At 41.3% G+C, this 15,149-nt stretch overlaps 1 protein-coding gene across 1 annotated transcript in view; it reads left to right on the top strand.

The window, feature by feature from the left end:
• The first annotated feature begins 6,481 nt into the window (after positions 1 to 6,481).
• Positions 6,482 to 15,149, top strand: part of SLC9A4 (solute carrier family 9, subfamily A (NHE4, cation proton antiporter 4), member 4) — a 55,493-nt gene continuing 46,825 nt past the window's right edge. Inside the window, exons 1-2 of the mRNA XM_012641925.1 lie at positions 6,482 to 7,191; positions 11,291 to 11,754. Coding sequence (XP_012497379.1) covers positions 6,936 to 7,191; positions 11,291 to 11,754 — 720 coding nt within the window. The 5' untranslated portion in view covers positions 6,482 to 6,935. The remainder of the gene's footprint in view (positions 7,192 to 11,290; positions 11,755 to 15,149) is intronic.

Genomic DNA, 15,149 nt, shown 5'->3' with positions numbered 1-15,149 from the left:
GTAACAAGAGCTCAGGGTCAAGCACCAGATACTTCAGTCTCAAAAGTGCTGTGCAAACGTTTTCTGGTAAAGTCAATTATGACCACACAGTATGAGTAGAAAGAAAAGGCATGTTGATCATTTTGTTGAAAACTCTTCTTGGAGAGAGATGACTTTCTAATTCATCATGTGTAGGCACAGAATATGGTGTCTGTTTTGCTCTTGTTTCTTTTGGAGCTTCTTTGAAATAAAAATCTTCTCTGGAAAATGGAGGGTAAAAAGGGAAGGAACCCCCCCATCCCCTGAACTCTTCTTTCAGCTGTGCACAGCTGAAGGCCTGGAGGATGGAGATTCCCCTGCAGAGTGTTCCACCCTCAATTAGTCCCACAAGGGTAGACAGGATATGGTGACCTAAATTATAAGGCATCCACTGAGGAAAGGAAGCCAGGCCATTCCTTCCCCACCACTGAGCTCTATGTGTGAGCAGGTTTCCAAGAGCAGATGACAAAGACCACAAGGATCCTTGGGACCGGCACCCAATGGAGTCAGGAAGGCAGGTCAGAGAAGGGCAGGTTTCTAGTGCCAATACTGTTATCTGAATAATTAGATTGAAACCTTCAGGGAATTCAATACCTTGCTGCTGACCTAAAGTGCCAGAAAAATTCCTTCAATTCTCTGCTTTACAAATGAAAAATTTGTTTTTCTTCGCCTTTCAAATCTCTTTTTCTATGCTCAGGTATAGATAGATAAGTGCCCAGTACCCTATGAGGCCCTTGTGCCTCTGTGAATGAATCTTTTCCAAGGAATTAAGTTAATTGATGTTTATCATTTGGACCTTATTACCACGTAGACACATCAAGGTAAATTTGGTTTCAATTAAACTATGAGGGTCCACCTATAAAGCTCCCTCTGATCAATTACCCTGATCCTTCCTAAATGTTTACAGTTTCTTGGTTCTAGTCAGAGAAACCTGCACAACACAAAATGTGTTCTTTAAATATCACATCCTCTTCCTGAGAGATGTTTTCCTTCCTGTTATCCCCAGGATATGTGAGGCCAATTCTGCACGTTTTTGAATGAATGGAGGCTCTCCTCATCCCCGTTCCACCCTCTCTCCCCTTGTTAAAAACAATTATTGCTTAGTGCTGCCTATGTGCCAGATGCTGTTCTAAGCACTCTATGAATAGTAACTCATTTAATTAATTTAATCTTCATTCTTTTGCCAGTGGACATCAGGTTTTCCAGTACCATTTGTTCAAAACGCTATTGTTTACATATTGCATCGTCTTGGCACCCTTCTGAGAAATTAATTGACCATAAATGTAAAGCTTTATTTTTGGATTCTCAATTCTGTTCTAGTGATTGGTATGTCTATTCTTATGCCAATATCACATTGTTTTTGATTATTCTAGCTTTGCAGTAAGTTTTGCAATTGGGAAGTGTGAGTCTTCTAAATTTGTTCTTCCTTTTATACAATGTGTTGGTTCATCTGGACATATTCTATAGAAATTTCAGGACCAGATCATCAATTTCTAAAAAAGAAAAAAAAAAAAGACAGCTAGGTTTTTGGTAGAGATTGTGTTGAATCTGTAAATCATTTTTGAGATTACTGCCATTGTAACAATATTAAGTCTTCTGATCCATGAACAGGCATATCTGTCAACTTTTTTAGATCTCCTTGAACTACTTTCAACAATGTTTTGTTTTTCAGAATACACGTTTGACACTTCTTTTGTTAAATTTATTCCTAAGAATTTTACTTGTTGATGCTATTGTAAATGGCATTGTTTTCTTAATTTCATTTTGTTTTGCTCATTGCTACCATCAAATACAATTTGTTTTTGTATATTGATCTCAGATCCTGCAAGTTACTGAACTCATTTATTTAGATCTAACAGATTTTAGTAAATTATTTAGAATTTTCTATATAAAAGATCATGTCATCTCCAAATAGTATTGCTTTTTCTCTTCCAATCTGGGTGCTTTATATTTGTTTTTATTGCCTAATTGCCCTGACTAAAATCTCCGGTAGAATGTTGAATAGAATTATCAAGAGTATACCTTCTTCTGTTGTTCCTAATCTTAGGGGAAATGTGTTTAGTCTTTCACCATTAAGTATGATGTTGGCTGTGGGTTATCGTATTGAGGAAGTTCCTTCCTATTCCTAGTCTGCGGATTGCTTTTAAAATAAAAGAGTGTTGATTTTGTCAAATGTTTTTTCTTGGCCTATTGAAATGGTCATGTGATTTTGACCTTTTTTCTATTGATATCGTGTATTATATTAAATGCTTTTCAGATGTTAAACCAACCTTGCCTTCCTAGAATAAATTCCGCTTGGTATATATACATTTATAATTGTTATATCTTCTTGATGAATTGATGTTTTTATTTTTCTAAAATGTCCCTCTTTATCTCTAGTAGTACTTGTCATTTTAAAGCCTACTTTGTTCACTGTAAAGCTATGCCAGCTCTCTTACCATAATGTTTGCATGGTATATCTTTTTCCATTCTTTTATTTTCAACCTACTTGTACCTTTGAATCTAAAAGTGTGTCTTCTATAGACAGTATATAATCTCATTTTTTGTGTTAAAAACTGATATTTTAGATGATATCTTCTAACAATTCTTGATACTGATTCCTTCTCTCCCCCCAAGCCCAGGGCTTGTTGCTGTTTGATTGTTTATTTGTTTAGTGACTTGGCTGGACTATTTCAGTAAAGTCTATTTCCTTGTGTAGTTTTTGATATTATTCTTCAGCCTGAGCAGGCTTGGGTATGCTCGTAATCCCCCTAATCCCCTCTTTGCTTCCCCAGGATGACAATGGCTTTATCAGGCTTCTCTTTGACTCTTTCACTGATCTCCCCATTAAGCTTCTAGCTGGTCTGTTGTTTCTCTTGATATCACACTCAGCTGTTAGTCTCTAGTGGTTGTTAGCTGAATGGTCCATTATTTTCAACAATGCCTTGGGCCATAAATTGTTTCACAGCCTGATCAAATTGGTCCCCTTTGCAGAATATTTTTTTTTTTTTTTTTGAGACAGAGTCTCACTCTTTTGCCCAGGCTAGAGTGAGTGCCATGGCGTCAGCCTAGCTCACAGCAACCTCAGACTCCTGGGCTCAAGCAATCCTTCTGCCTCAGCCTCCCGAGTAGCTGGGACTACAGGCATGTGCCACCATGCCTGGCTAGTTTTTTCTATATATTTTTAGTTGTCCTATTAATTTCTTTCTATTTTTAGTAGAGATGGGGTCTCGCTCTTGCTCAGGCTGGTTTCGAACTCCTGAGCTCAAACAATCCGCCCGCCTCGGCCTCCCAGAGTGCTAGGATTACAGGCATGAGCCACCGCGCCTGGCCGCAGGATAATTTTTGAAGCCAGTCTTTGAGACTTACTCTGACCTTAAGAGGATTCTCGTTAGCTATCACTTTCCCTGGTTCTTCATTCTATTAAACTTCCAGTTGGCCTACACTTTCACTTGTTGCTATGATAGAACTACTACCTCTTCCTATTTTCTTACAAGCTAAATCTCCATTGTTTTTAGCAGTATCCTTAGCCTTGAACTTCCCTTTACTTTGTTCCAAATAAAGTTAGTCACTTAGAGATAGCTAATAGAGTGCTCTCTCTTGTAATCTGCCTCCTCTCTCTGGCAGAAACTCTGTTCCACTACTCTGGAAATGGGAACAGGGACAGCAACCTGATTATCTTGGGGTGATACCCCTGCTTTATGAGGGGGTGTTGGACAGGGACAGTAGCCACTAGTCTTCCTGGCTCTTTCCTCCTGCTATGAAAACTCAGTCATATGAACAAGCTGAGGTGAGAATACTGGGGCCCAGTATTCCTGGTCTGCTGTGCCCTATGGTAGAGCCTCAATCCAATGAGTGGGGCTGCATGGAAAAGGGATCTCTCAGGCAGACTATCTGCAGTAGAGCTTGTGCAGCACATTGCTGGGGATGGGGTGGAGGGGAGCAGGTGTTGGTAACATATACTGACAGCCTGACTTTTCTGGGTAGACACTGTAGCCCTAAACTGGAATCTGGGGTTAGACGAAGCTCCATCCCTTTGGTTACACCCACCCAGAGTGGAGTTTTCCTTACATTGAGCTGAGGGGTGGGGAGAGGAAACAGGTCATGCCACAGACTCTTGCAGGTCTTACAAATATTTAGATTTGCTTTAATTGCTGTATGCCCTCAGGACAATTTCCAGAGACTGAATGGTTTTATTTTTAATAATTCTCACCAGCTATGGGTGTTCCACTAGGGCATCTGTGGTGCTCCTCATGCTGCCCGTCTGGAAGCGCTTCTTCCTTGCTTCCCTTTTCCCCTCGGTTTTGCTGCCCTTGGTTTGCGCCACTCATGGAAGCTTTGTCTCACACTCAGTTTACTAGGGAACTTAGATTAAGACAGCATTTTAGAGTGTTCAGACATCTGTGTGAAAATATTGCATGGATGGCAGTGATGCCAAGGGTTGATGAGGTTAGCAGCTAAATCTTTTTTAAATATTATTATTATTTTTATTTTATGTTATTTTAACTTTTTCTGGAGACAAGGTCTCACTCTGTCTCCCCGGTTGGAGTGCAGTGGCATGTTTGTAGCTCACTGCAGCCTCAAACTCCTGGGCTCAAGTGATCCTTCCGCCTCAGCCTCCTGAGTAGCTGGGACTACAGGCATGTGCCACCATGCCCAGCAGGCAGCTAAACCTTAACCTGGGCCATGAGTTAATGAGCTGCTGCAGAAATCAAGTTGTGCTACCCTCTCCCTAGATTGGCATTCCTTCCCTAAGGGTGATTGTACTATCAGCCATTAGTTGATTATACGGCTAAACAAGTTATACATTCATGAAGATTTGGAATGTTAGAGCAGAAAAGGAACACCTGGTATAAACATTTTCATTTTATAGATGAGAAAAATGAGGCTCAAACAGGTAAAGTGAATTACCCAATGTCAATCATATAATTAATACCTAAAAACAGACATCTTTTGATTCCTAGTCTTGGTCTTTCCACAGAACACCACGGGAACATATCTCATTTCTTTTTAGAAGAAAAGTACAATAAGAATGCAAATAAAAATAAACTTCGTATTATAAAGTAGCTTTCTCTGAAAGGCTATTCATGTACTCTTCTCTGAGAAAAAATAATCGACCTGATATGGTGCCCTTATTGTAGTCAACCTGGTGTTGTCATGTTAGTGACTGGATCTATCTATTTTGGAATCAAACTGAAGGAAAGAGAAAAAAATCCACATGTGAACTTTTAATTCTATTGTCTTACTGTGAATTTGCGTCCTGGTGTGGGCCCTCCTCAACCATTTCTTCCTAAATTTTCCAGTGACCTTTGCTGAGTATCTGTGTTTATGTGTGTGGGGGGATTTGTTATCTGAACTCACTAACAGGAACTGAGAAAAAAACACAAATCATCTTGCAGTGTGATGCAGAAGAGGTCTTGAGGTAGTATATGAATTATGAATAATTCTCATTTTCTACCGTGTGCTATTCATCATTGCAACAGTGTTGTATTTTATCTTATAAGAGTAAGAAATGTAATCAAAAATAATAAAAGCTAATATTTATTTTATTTATTTAAATTCCAACTATGTGCCATATTCTTTACTTGCTTTATCTCATTAAGGGCTCCTAGCCACTCAGTGAGGTAGATGTTATCCTCCCCTTTGCAGATAAAGAGTCTTTAAAAGGTAAGTAACTTGGCCAAGGTCACCTGGCCAGCAGTAGAAGATACAGAAGTAGACTCATAAAAATTCATCTCAGACTTCTTCCATAACACTCTGTGATAGTGCTGCTTTTGAGCAAATTGACCACAATAACAAATTTCTTTAAAATGGAAAATTTGAATATGCCATGGAGTTTTTCAAAACTGGGCTTTTAGATGTACTTACAAAGCTTGTCCTCTGGCTTTTTGTTTGTAAAAAAATATTGTGTGGCGTTTATGGAGAGGTGAAACTTCATTCCTTCTGTGACTTCCCTCCTTCATTCCTTCTGTGACTTCCCTCCTTCATTCCTTCTGTGACTTCATTCCTTCATTCCTTCATTCCTTCTGCTCATGGTGTGTGGTAATGTGCAAAAATTTCAACGTTTGTTATCAATGTTGATGTTGCCACTGTCTCCTTTTACTTCTTCCTCATTTATAGAGACCATAAAACACAGGTTGCCAGGACAGTTCTGGTTTACACCTATGACCTGGCAAATTATTCATAGCTCTTCTTTATTCTCAACAGTGCCCTGGCGTGGATAATAATTCCATGCTCACCTTAATAGTTCATCGCTGAACCTGTCAAGGGTGTTATATGACAGGTGCCCACTAGGTGTCAGCAGTGCGACCTCCGGAGAGCACCCAGAGAAAGTATTTCATTACAGAAGTCAAATCAGAACAAATAATTAAGTGTAGTTCAAGAGCTACCTGAAGCGTTGGTCATTCAAAACAAGTGAGAGAGCCGGGGGAGGAGAGAAGGAACAGGTGCAGGACAGGTCGCTCCTTGCTGGGATATGATAGGGAGGGAAGGATTCCCTTCCTCAAGAGAAGGACTCCAATGATACATAGAATGAGCATTATAGTGTCCTTTTAAATTTTGACCCACAAGAGGAAACTAGTATGCAGTGAAGTGAGGAAACGGCTTTCAATGAAGAGGTATTGTTTTCCCTTCATAAATTGCTCAAGTGATGATCAGATGGAGATCCTACAGGTAGCTTTCTGGACTTTAACAAGTCTATTGAATGACTGCAATTGAGCCAGAAGCGGAGTTGCCTGAAAACAAATGATTTAAAGAAGATTAGACAACATCTATACGCAGAACTCGATAAAAGACCCGAAGTCTTCTTGGAATGACCCACGGACTGTACATATATTACCTTTGACCCAGGTGGATGCAGCTGCTCTTTAGACACTCTCCCCACTGCAGATGTGTGGCACACGCCGGCACACGGGGCTAGGTCGGAGAAGCCCACAGGTATGGGTTTGCAAATGTTTATGACTCTCAGTCCTTGGAATTGGTTGTTATTGCTCACAGCCCTGGAATGTTCTGAAGCATCTTCTGATTTGAAGGAATCTGCAACTTCCACTGCCCAGCATGTACCTAATGCTTGGTTTGCTGCTGCCAGCTCAGAGCCAGATGAGAGGATATCTGTTTTTGAACTGGATTACGATTATGTGCAAATTCCTTATGAGGTCACCCTCTGGATACTTCTAGCATCTCTTGCAAAAATAGGTAAGTCCCCAAATACCTGGTTTGAAGGGTTGTTTTTCACGTGAGATAATGAATGTGAAAATGCCTTATAGCCCACTGATGGGCTAAGTGGATTTTAACTGTTACTGCTATGACAGAGAATTTTCAGAAATTTTACAGAAAATTATGGAAAATATTCTATGTGGAGATTCTCTTCCCTTCAGTCCAGGGAAAGTCATAACTGCTGTTTATTAATACAAAGCTATTTAGAGCTTCAGGATTTTGCTTTGAGATGTAAAAGTGCAATTCTGGGTCCTGGCCTCTTTTAGTTTCTTCTCATTTCAGGGAGACGACCATGTGACATTTGGCATGTAAAAGTCTCAAATTCTATGCTTTAAAAAATATAAAGAATAAATCCTGTAGACCTGGGAGTGATAAGGTTAGAAATTTTAGGAACCACGTAATGTTTCTTCTGTAAAATATTCTTCCTTCTTTCTTGGCTGTGTAACTGGGGGCTCCATCAATGGCCCCCACTGTTTATTCTTTAAAAGTGGCATGTGCTCCCTGCAAATTGACAGAGAGCAAGGAGCAAGACTATCACAGGCAGATCGTATCACTCAGTGACGGGATGTGGGGGCGTATAAGATGATATCTGTCGGTAAAATATTGGTTTACACCTAAGCCTAATGGAGCCAGTGGGGCACCTCTGGTATCCTTTGTGAAATAAAGTGAATTCAAGTTAATGGATTAAATTCCAGTCAAGGGTTCTTTGTGCCAAAAACCAAAGTGATAGTTTATACTCTGTGACTATTTAATCCCTAATCGCACCCCCTGTTTCTTTAAAACCAGTTATTCCAAAGTGTAAAGTCGATACAGTTATCTCCATTACTAAGCATAATGTCTCCTTTGCCTCAGTTATAAACGTTATATTATTCAATTGTGTAGATTGCCTTATTGAGATAGAATCTATGAAATATTTTGATGTTTATTTTTATATCTATAAAATATATATATTTTCTGTAGGATGGGTGAGATATGGGTTGAGCCTTGAGGTTTGACAGTCAACTTCTGTGGGCTCCATCTATTCATCTAACTCCATCCCATGGGTGTTGGGGACAGTGACGTATTCATTAGGTGCTCCTTTATAACTGCTATTCATTCTGAGCTAGTAAAGTGTGAAGATTGAATGGGAATTGTTGGTTCAAAGCACTCTTGTGCAATTTGTTAAGTCCTTAAGTTATACAAAGGGTCTGACGTTATTTTTTTGTGTTCAAGTAAAAATGGCTTTCTAAATAAATAACACTCCCAGTTCAGAGCAAAGGGTCTGACAACTGTCTTGAAACCACATGGACACTGATTATATTCAAGGTGATTTCACATGGTACTTGAGTTTTCCTTTGTAAGCAATTCTAGAGATTCTGTGCCCCCACCACTCCCTGCGCAACCCGATTTCCTCTTCATAGTAATGGTTATAGGTCTGAGAGTCAGGAAACTAGATCCGTCACGGGCTAGCTAGTCACCCTGTCTATCAGTAAACATCTAAATGCAGAAAGAACATTTTATCTTAGTTTTGATTTCATATTAGTGTAGAACGTAGCTTGTTCTTTAGAGGATTGGCTCATTGTGTCTAGGAGTGAAGAACACCGTAAGGACACTGTTGTTCATAGAACTGTTGGTTTAAATGTTCTTGGTTTTCATGTTGATGTAATTCAACATGCTTTAGAAAAAGAAAATAACTTAGTTGGAACATGCTCATTTAAGTATAATTTCATATTTGCTAGTCTTCAAGAATTTAGATTACTTTTATATTCCATATGGAAATGAGGAGTGAGGGAGAAAAAAGGCCATATTTATTGAATATATACTATGTGCCGAGTACTGGGCTGGTAGTTTGATACATAATGGCTTATTTACCAAGGGAAAAATAATATTATAATAATTATTGTAATAATGATGATGACTTATAATGTAAAACTTTAACACTTATGGAATTCTTATGGGTTTTTAAGATTATATTATAAAACCTGAACAGAATATAATTAAGTGTCTGCTACTGCCTCTAGGCACTCTGACAGAAAAACATCAAAACCACCCCCCTAATCCTTTTGAAACACCCAACTGTGCATGTATAAAACAAACATATTAGGGAACAAAGATAATACAAAATCATCTCGGAGTTTGTGGTTTACCTTTTATTTCAGTTTCACTTCTTGGAGCATTGTCATAGACGAATGCTCCCTGAATCATTGGGAAGAATAGAATTGTGGGGTCATGTTTGACTTTCAGGCCAGCCTTCTACTGTTCCTGCCCATTTGAGTTTCAAGCACTGAAACTATAAAACCTCAAAGTCGTTGACTCTATTGTCCATCATGAAAGGGAGAAGAGTTTTAAAATGTGAAATGCACACAGCGTTTCCTGTTGCAGAGCCCTACTTATGGGTGTGTAGCCTCTTCCTGCTGCAACTGTGTAGGGTGCAACTTGGCAGGGGAATGTTGGATCCATTTAAGGAAACTGGATTTCTGGAAGCAGGGCCCAACTAGGGAGCCACAGGCCTGAGAAAGTCACACTATGGGCTCTTACATCTCCTTTACATATTAAAAAAAGTTAAGTTTGGTTAAAATAAGCACTAACTGAAGGAGAAGGGGAAGGGAAAGGAGAAAAATGAGGAGGAGGAGGAGAAAAAGAAGGAAAAGGAGGAAGAGAGATAGGAGGAGGAGGAGGAGAAAGTCATTTGTAGAAAATGAGGAGCCAGCACTCTAGAAGGGGGCCTTAAACTGACCTTGAAGCCAGTGGGATTGGGGTGGGAGTGGGGATCATACCCAGTGATCATAATGATACCCCATTGTGTTAACCTGCCTGCTTATAGTGAATGAGAAATTCAAAGCCATGGCCGGGGAAGCCCATGTCCCCTTTGGATGGCAGAACCTAACATTTCCCAGGCAGACATTCACTGGCTGCTTATGGTCCATGGAGGAAGCCCACCACCTTCCTTAGCTTTAAATTCAAGGTCCTCTATTATTTGGCTCAAAATCATCTTTCAACTCTTCTCCCAATACTTTTCCCAATTCAAAATTTGCTCCAACCAGGTGGACCTCCTCAGTGCATGTCAGAAATATCTGGCTGGGCCATTTCTGCCTCTCTTCTTTTGCTGAGCTCTGATCTCCTACGGTGTTTGTTGGTGTGTTCAACATTCCCTTCATTATATGCTTATATGTCATATTGTCTTCATCTTATTTGTTCAAGTCTTGGGACTTGCAGTAGCCCACCTCTTTGGTCTTCCCCTTCGCAGTTCTTAACAGGGTGTTGGTCTTTGCACAGGGTTGCTTAACAAGTATCCTTGGTTTACAATCCATGAGATGCTTTGTGTGCCTTCAGGGTCTTAGGTGGGGATGGAGACAGCCAGAGACGTGGCGTAGAAAATCATCTGGCAGTGGAATGTGACTTAGGGTGAGATTGGAGGTCAGAAGGATAATGTGGCAGTTAGGACGAGAAATGGGGAGACCCTCCATAAAGGCAGTGGCTGAAGGAATGGAGAGGTGGGGATGGCCTTTAGCTAACGAGCGTGCTGACTGAAGAAACCCGGAGCTGACTGTGGGAAGGCGCGCGGGCAGCAGAGGGAGGTTCCTGAGAATATGGCCTGATTTCCCTCATCAGGGGCTGAGACATGGCAGCACCCTTGGTTAAATAAGGGAGACAAAATAAAGGACTTTAATTTTTATGCATCTGTTTGGTGAAGTGAGAAATGGCACAAGGTAGGTTTGGAACAAGCTGAGGTTTGGTGACTGGGACAGACCCTGCATGAGCTTCGCAGCTGGGTATGCGTGGGCAGAGTTGCACCCTCTGTTCTCTTTTTTCCTTGGGTGCCCTCTCAGCCCCCTGTATGATGGGAAGGCAGGCAGGAGGGGGCTGGGGACAGCTGGCTGAGAATGATTCTGTCACCTGTGCTGAGCCTGCCATATTAAGTACTTGATCCCATGGACAGCCCCTGAGACACTTCGGGTTCCTGCTACAGGCAGGATGCTGGGCTCAGGAGCCAGCCAGCTGGCCCAGGGTCCCACCCGCTCGGCTCTGCAAGACCTCGAGTACACCCAGAACCCTTTGCCTTGCAAGCACCTAACTGCGGCGCTCTGCTGTTCCCCAGGCTTCCACGTCTACCACAGACTGCCAGGCCTCATGCCAGAAAGCTGCCTCCTCATCCTCGTGGGGGTGCTGGTGGGCGGCATCATCTTCGGCACCGACCACAAATCGCCTCCAGTCATGGATTCGAGCATCTACTTCCTGTATCTCCTTCCGCCCATCGTGCTGGAGAGCGGTTACTTCATGCCCACCCGGCCCTTCTTTGAGAACTTCGGCTCCATCCTGTGGTGGGCGGGCTTGGGGGCCCTGGTCAACGCCTTCGGCATCGGCCTCTGCCTCTACCTCATCTGCCAGGTCAAGGCCTTCGGGCTCGGCGACGTCAACCTGCTGCAGAACCTGCTGTTCGGCAGCCTGATCTCGTCCGTGGACCCCATGGCAGTGCTGGCCGTGTTCCAGGAGGCGCGTGTGAACGAGCAGCTCTACATGATGATCTTCGGGGAGGCCCTGCTCAATGACGGCATCAGTGTGGTGAGATGTCAGGACACGTCCCCCGGGGGAGGAGGGGGCGGGTGGGCCTGGGGATGGGAGGCTGTCCTTGGGGCCGAGGGGACCGCTCCAGTATGACTTGGCCGCAGCGGGACAGGGAGAGGCTTCGGTGCATGCCCTGTGTCCTAAGTTCCTGTCACTTTCCTGAGGATCCGCATTGCATACCTAATGGCTCACTAATGCCACTTGCCCTTCACAAGCCAGCTAGTTTCTTTAAAGACCAAAAAAGCAGAGAGAATATGTAATTCTTGAGTTAAGTTTAGTTTTTCAATTAGCAAGCAGAAACCATTGCTAATGGCTCTTCCGAGTTTTCACACTAGCAACAGTAGTAGCTTATATTTTTATTTTTTATTCTTCAGAACTTAGTCCCCATTCTCTTTATATCCTTTAAAAACATGCTGCATTAGATGGAGTTAGATAAAAGATAGGGTCCAGGGGAGAGATCACAGAAGGTCTGCAAAAATGTGTTAGCTTGTATGTCACTCAACTGCAGGACTTGTATGAAAAATGTGGATGCGGCATTTTTGCTCAGGCATCCTTCTGGAGGGGGGCTGAGAAGGACTTAGAGGTTTGAGCAACACATAACACGAAGAAGGCCCAGGAGATGCCTGTAGGCTGGGGGTGCTGGAGTATTCAGAAGTAGTTATTCCCATTGCTTAGGTTCCTTAATACTACAAACCTTCTCCAGTGGTTAGTCTGTAAGACCTATATATGTGCTTTTATATACTTTCCTTATTTTAAAATTTATATTGCAGCATAAATAGAAGTAATATTAGAAAGCATTTTCATTTTAAGAGTCAAACAGTACAAAACTATACAGTATAAAACACAAAAGCTCCTATTTGCTCTCTTTTCCCCCTCTGTGCAAGAGGCAACCACTCTTACCAGTTTAGCATTTCCCCCACGCACGGTCTTTATTGTATGCACTTACGTACACACATAGATGTAGATCTATTTTTTTTCCTTTTACGTAGAGTGGGCGTATTGTATGTATTGCTTAGATATAACAAGTCTTGGAATTCTTTCTATGTCTTTTCACCTGTCGCATAGTATTTCATAGGTTAAGTTTACAATAATTTATTTAATAATTTCCTGATGGATGGTTATTCAAATTGTTTCTGAGTTTTCACTCTTACAAACAATGTTACAGTGGATATTGAATACTCTTATTTCTGCATGCCTCTCTTTTTGCATTTGTGAGTATTTTTATAGGATATTTTCTTAGAAGCGAAACTTTCAGGTTAAATTTGAAATATGCTGCAGATTTAATCACCTCATATTCACCCCATTACCGAATCAGAGATTCTCTCTCCACAGTTATGGAGATGGCCAAACACATGACACCAGACACTGAACAGATGAGATTGGGAGCAGTTTATGAATCGCATATACTCACGGCCCAGGGGAGGAGGACACCACATGCCACACAGGGCCACACAGCAGCTGCATGTGGGAACAGTGTGAACAACTGGGAACTGCGGGAAGCAGGCTTAGTAGTAACAAGAGGGTGAGGTATTCCCTGGTTCTCCCAGGAGGGTGTGATTGGCTTATTTGAATAATTTTGTGGGTTGGCAGGGAACTGAAACCTGCTACTCAGAAATAAGCAGGAACCATGGCTGGTCCCCTTGACAGGGAGGTTTGTTTGGCTGGGGACCTTGTCATGGGCCTCTTTGGGGAAGAGAGCTTGCAGTTAGGCCAATTGAAGTCTTCCCGGTTTTGCCAATGTCAAGGCAGCACACAACACTGAACCTTAATTTTAGGCCTTACATCATAGCTGCCAAGATTTTCCAAAATGTATTTATCAGCTTACACTTTCATAGACAGCATATTAAGTGCTTATTTTCTTATATCCTAGACAATAAGGGACATAGTTTTCTTAATGTTTTCCAAAGTAATGCACACAAAAGTATTACTAATGTTTATTTTAATTTGCATGATGATATTCATGCAACTTTTCAACAATTCTGGATCATTACTGTTTCTCACACTGTAAATGGGAAGTTTGTATCCTTTCAGAGTTGACAGGCTTAAAAAAAATACAGGACAGTGAGTTAAAATCAGATTTCAGATAAATGACAAGTAATTTTTTAGTATAAATATGTCTCAGTTATTGCATGCAAATATCACATCTTGCTTATTTTTCTTTGGGGCTACTTGCATTTAAAAAAGATTTGTAGGAACTCAATAAATTATCTTAATTTTAAACTTTTGAAGGTTATATAAAAACCAAAATTCTTTTTCCATTCTGTCACTTAAGTTTTTTTAGATTATAGTACCTTTTATCCTATAGAAGTTTTAAACTTTTATGTAGTCAAACCTACTAATGTACTCTTTTATTGCTCCTGGGTTTCATATTTTACTTCCAGAGATTGTGTCTAACCAGAGATTATGTAAATATTCTGTTTTTATTTTTCCCCTTTCAAAATTAACTGTTTAATTCACATGACACACAATATTTTTATTGTGAAAACTTTATGCAAAAATAGTACAGACAGGAAGAGCTTCTTTTTAAAAATAATCTGAGCTATCTGAGTGGGTTCACCAAGTGAAGGAGACCCCTACGTGAAGCCAGAAGCCAATTTATTTATTCACAGTGAGAATCCCGGACTGTTGGGTCAAGACACAGGACTCATCAGGCCTGTGCGTTCTGTCCTGGGCAAGCTTCACAAACGCCACATTGTCAGAGAGCTGCCAGGGGAGCCTGGACGGCAGACTGCCATAGGACTCAGAACCTTCACTTCCCAAAGGGTGGACCTCAGGCCACATGTCTCAGAATCACACTGGTGGGTTTGATGAGTCTCTGGTGTGTCCAAACCCATCCGATACCCACCGATTCAGACTGTCTTAGAGTGAGGCCTGGGAATCTTCATTTTTAACACTTCGGATGATTGCTGAAGTTTGAGAAATACTCATTTATTGCCTTAAGGTTGAGAGAACCTGATGTATCTTGATCTAAAATGATGATGAGCCTAGAACAAGGACTGTACACGTCTCCCCAGACTGGGTTAGATTAGCCTCTGATCATCCCTTCCCCCATCAATTCTTTCTTCAGATACTTTCATAGTTCCTGTTTTGTTTCAGTTGAGTAAGTTTTATCCAGGTGTATGTTTGTTCCAACTGAATTTTTGTCTGGGAATCCATTCTGAGCCACTATGTGTTCATTTCCTTGTTTACCTCCCAGCGATAACCTTATTTCACTCATATCCAAGTTTTTAGGGTTACTCACTTATTCTTGTCCCCACTACTGACAATACCCTTGACAGCGTCAAGGGCCACCCCTGGCAGTCCATTCTGAGGCAATTATTCAACCTGTGCTTCATAAATTATTAGAGGGGTAAGAAACGACTTTCTAAATACCACCTCTTTTACTTTTCACA

Source organism: Propithecus coquereli, unplaced genomic scaffold, assembly GCF_000956105.1.
Source record: "Propithecus coquereli isolate 6110/MARCELLA unplaced genomic scaffold, Pcoq_1.0 Scaffold171, whole genome shotgun sequence".
NCBI lineage: Eukaryota > Metazoa > Chordata > Mammalia > Primates > Indriidae > Propithecus > Propithecus coquereli.
The sequence above is the reverse complement of the archived record's forward strand: the minus strand, read 5'-3'. Positions and strand labels throughout refer to the sequence as shown.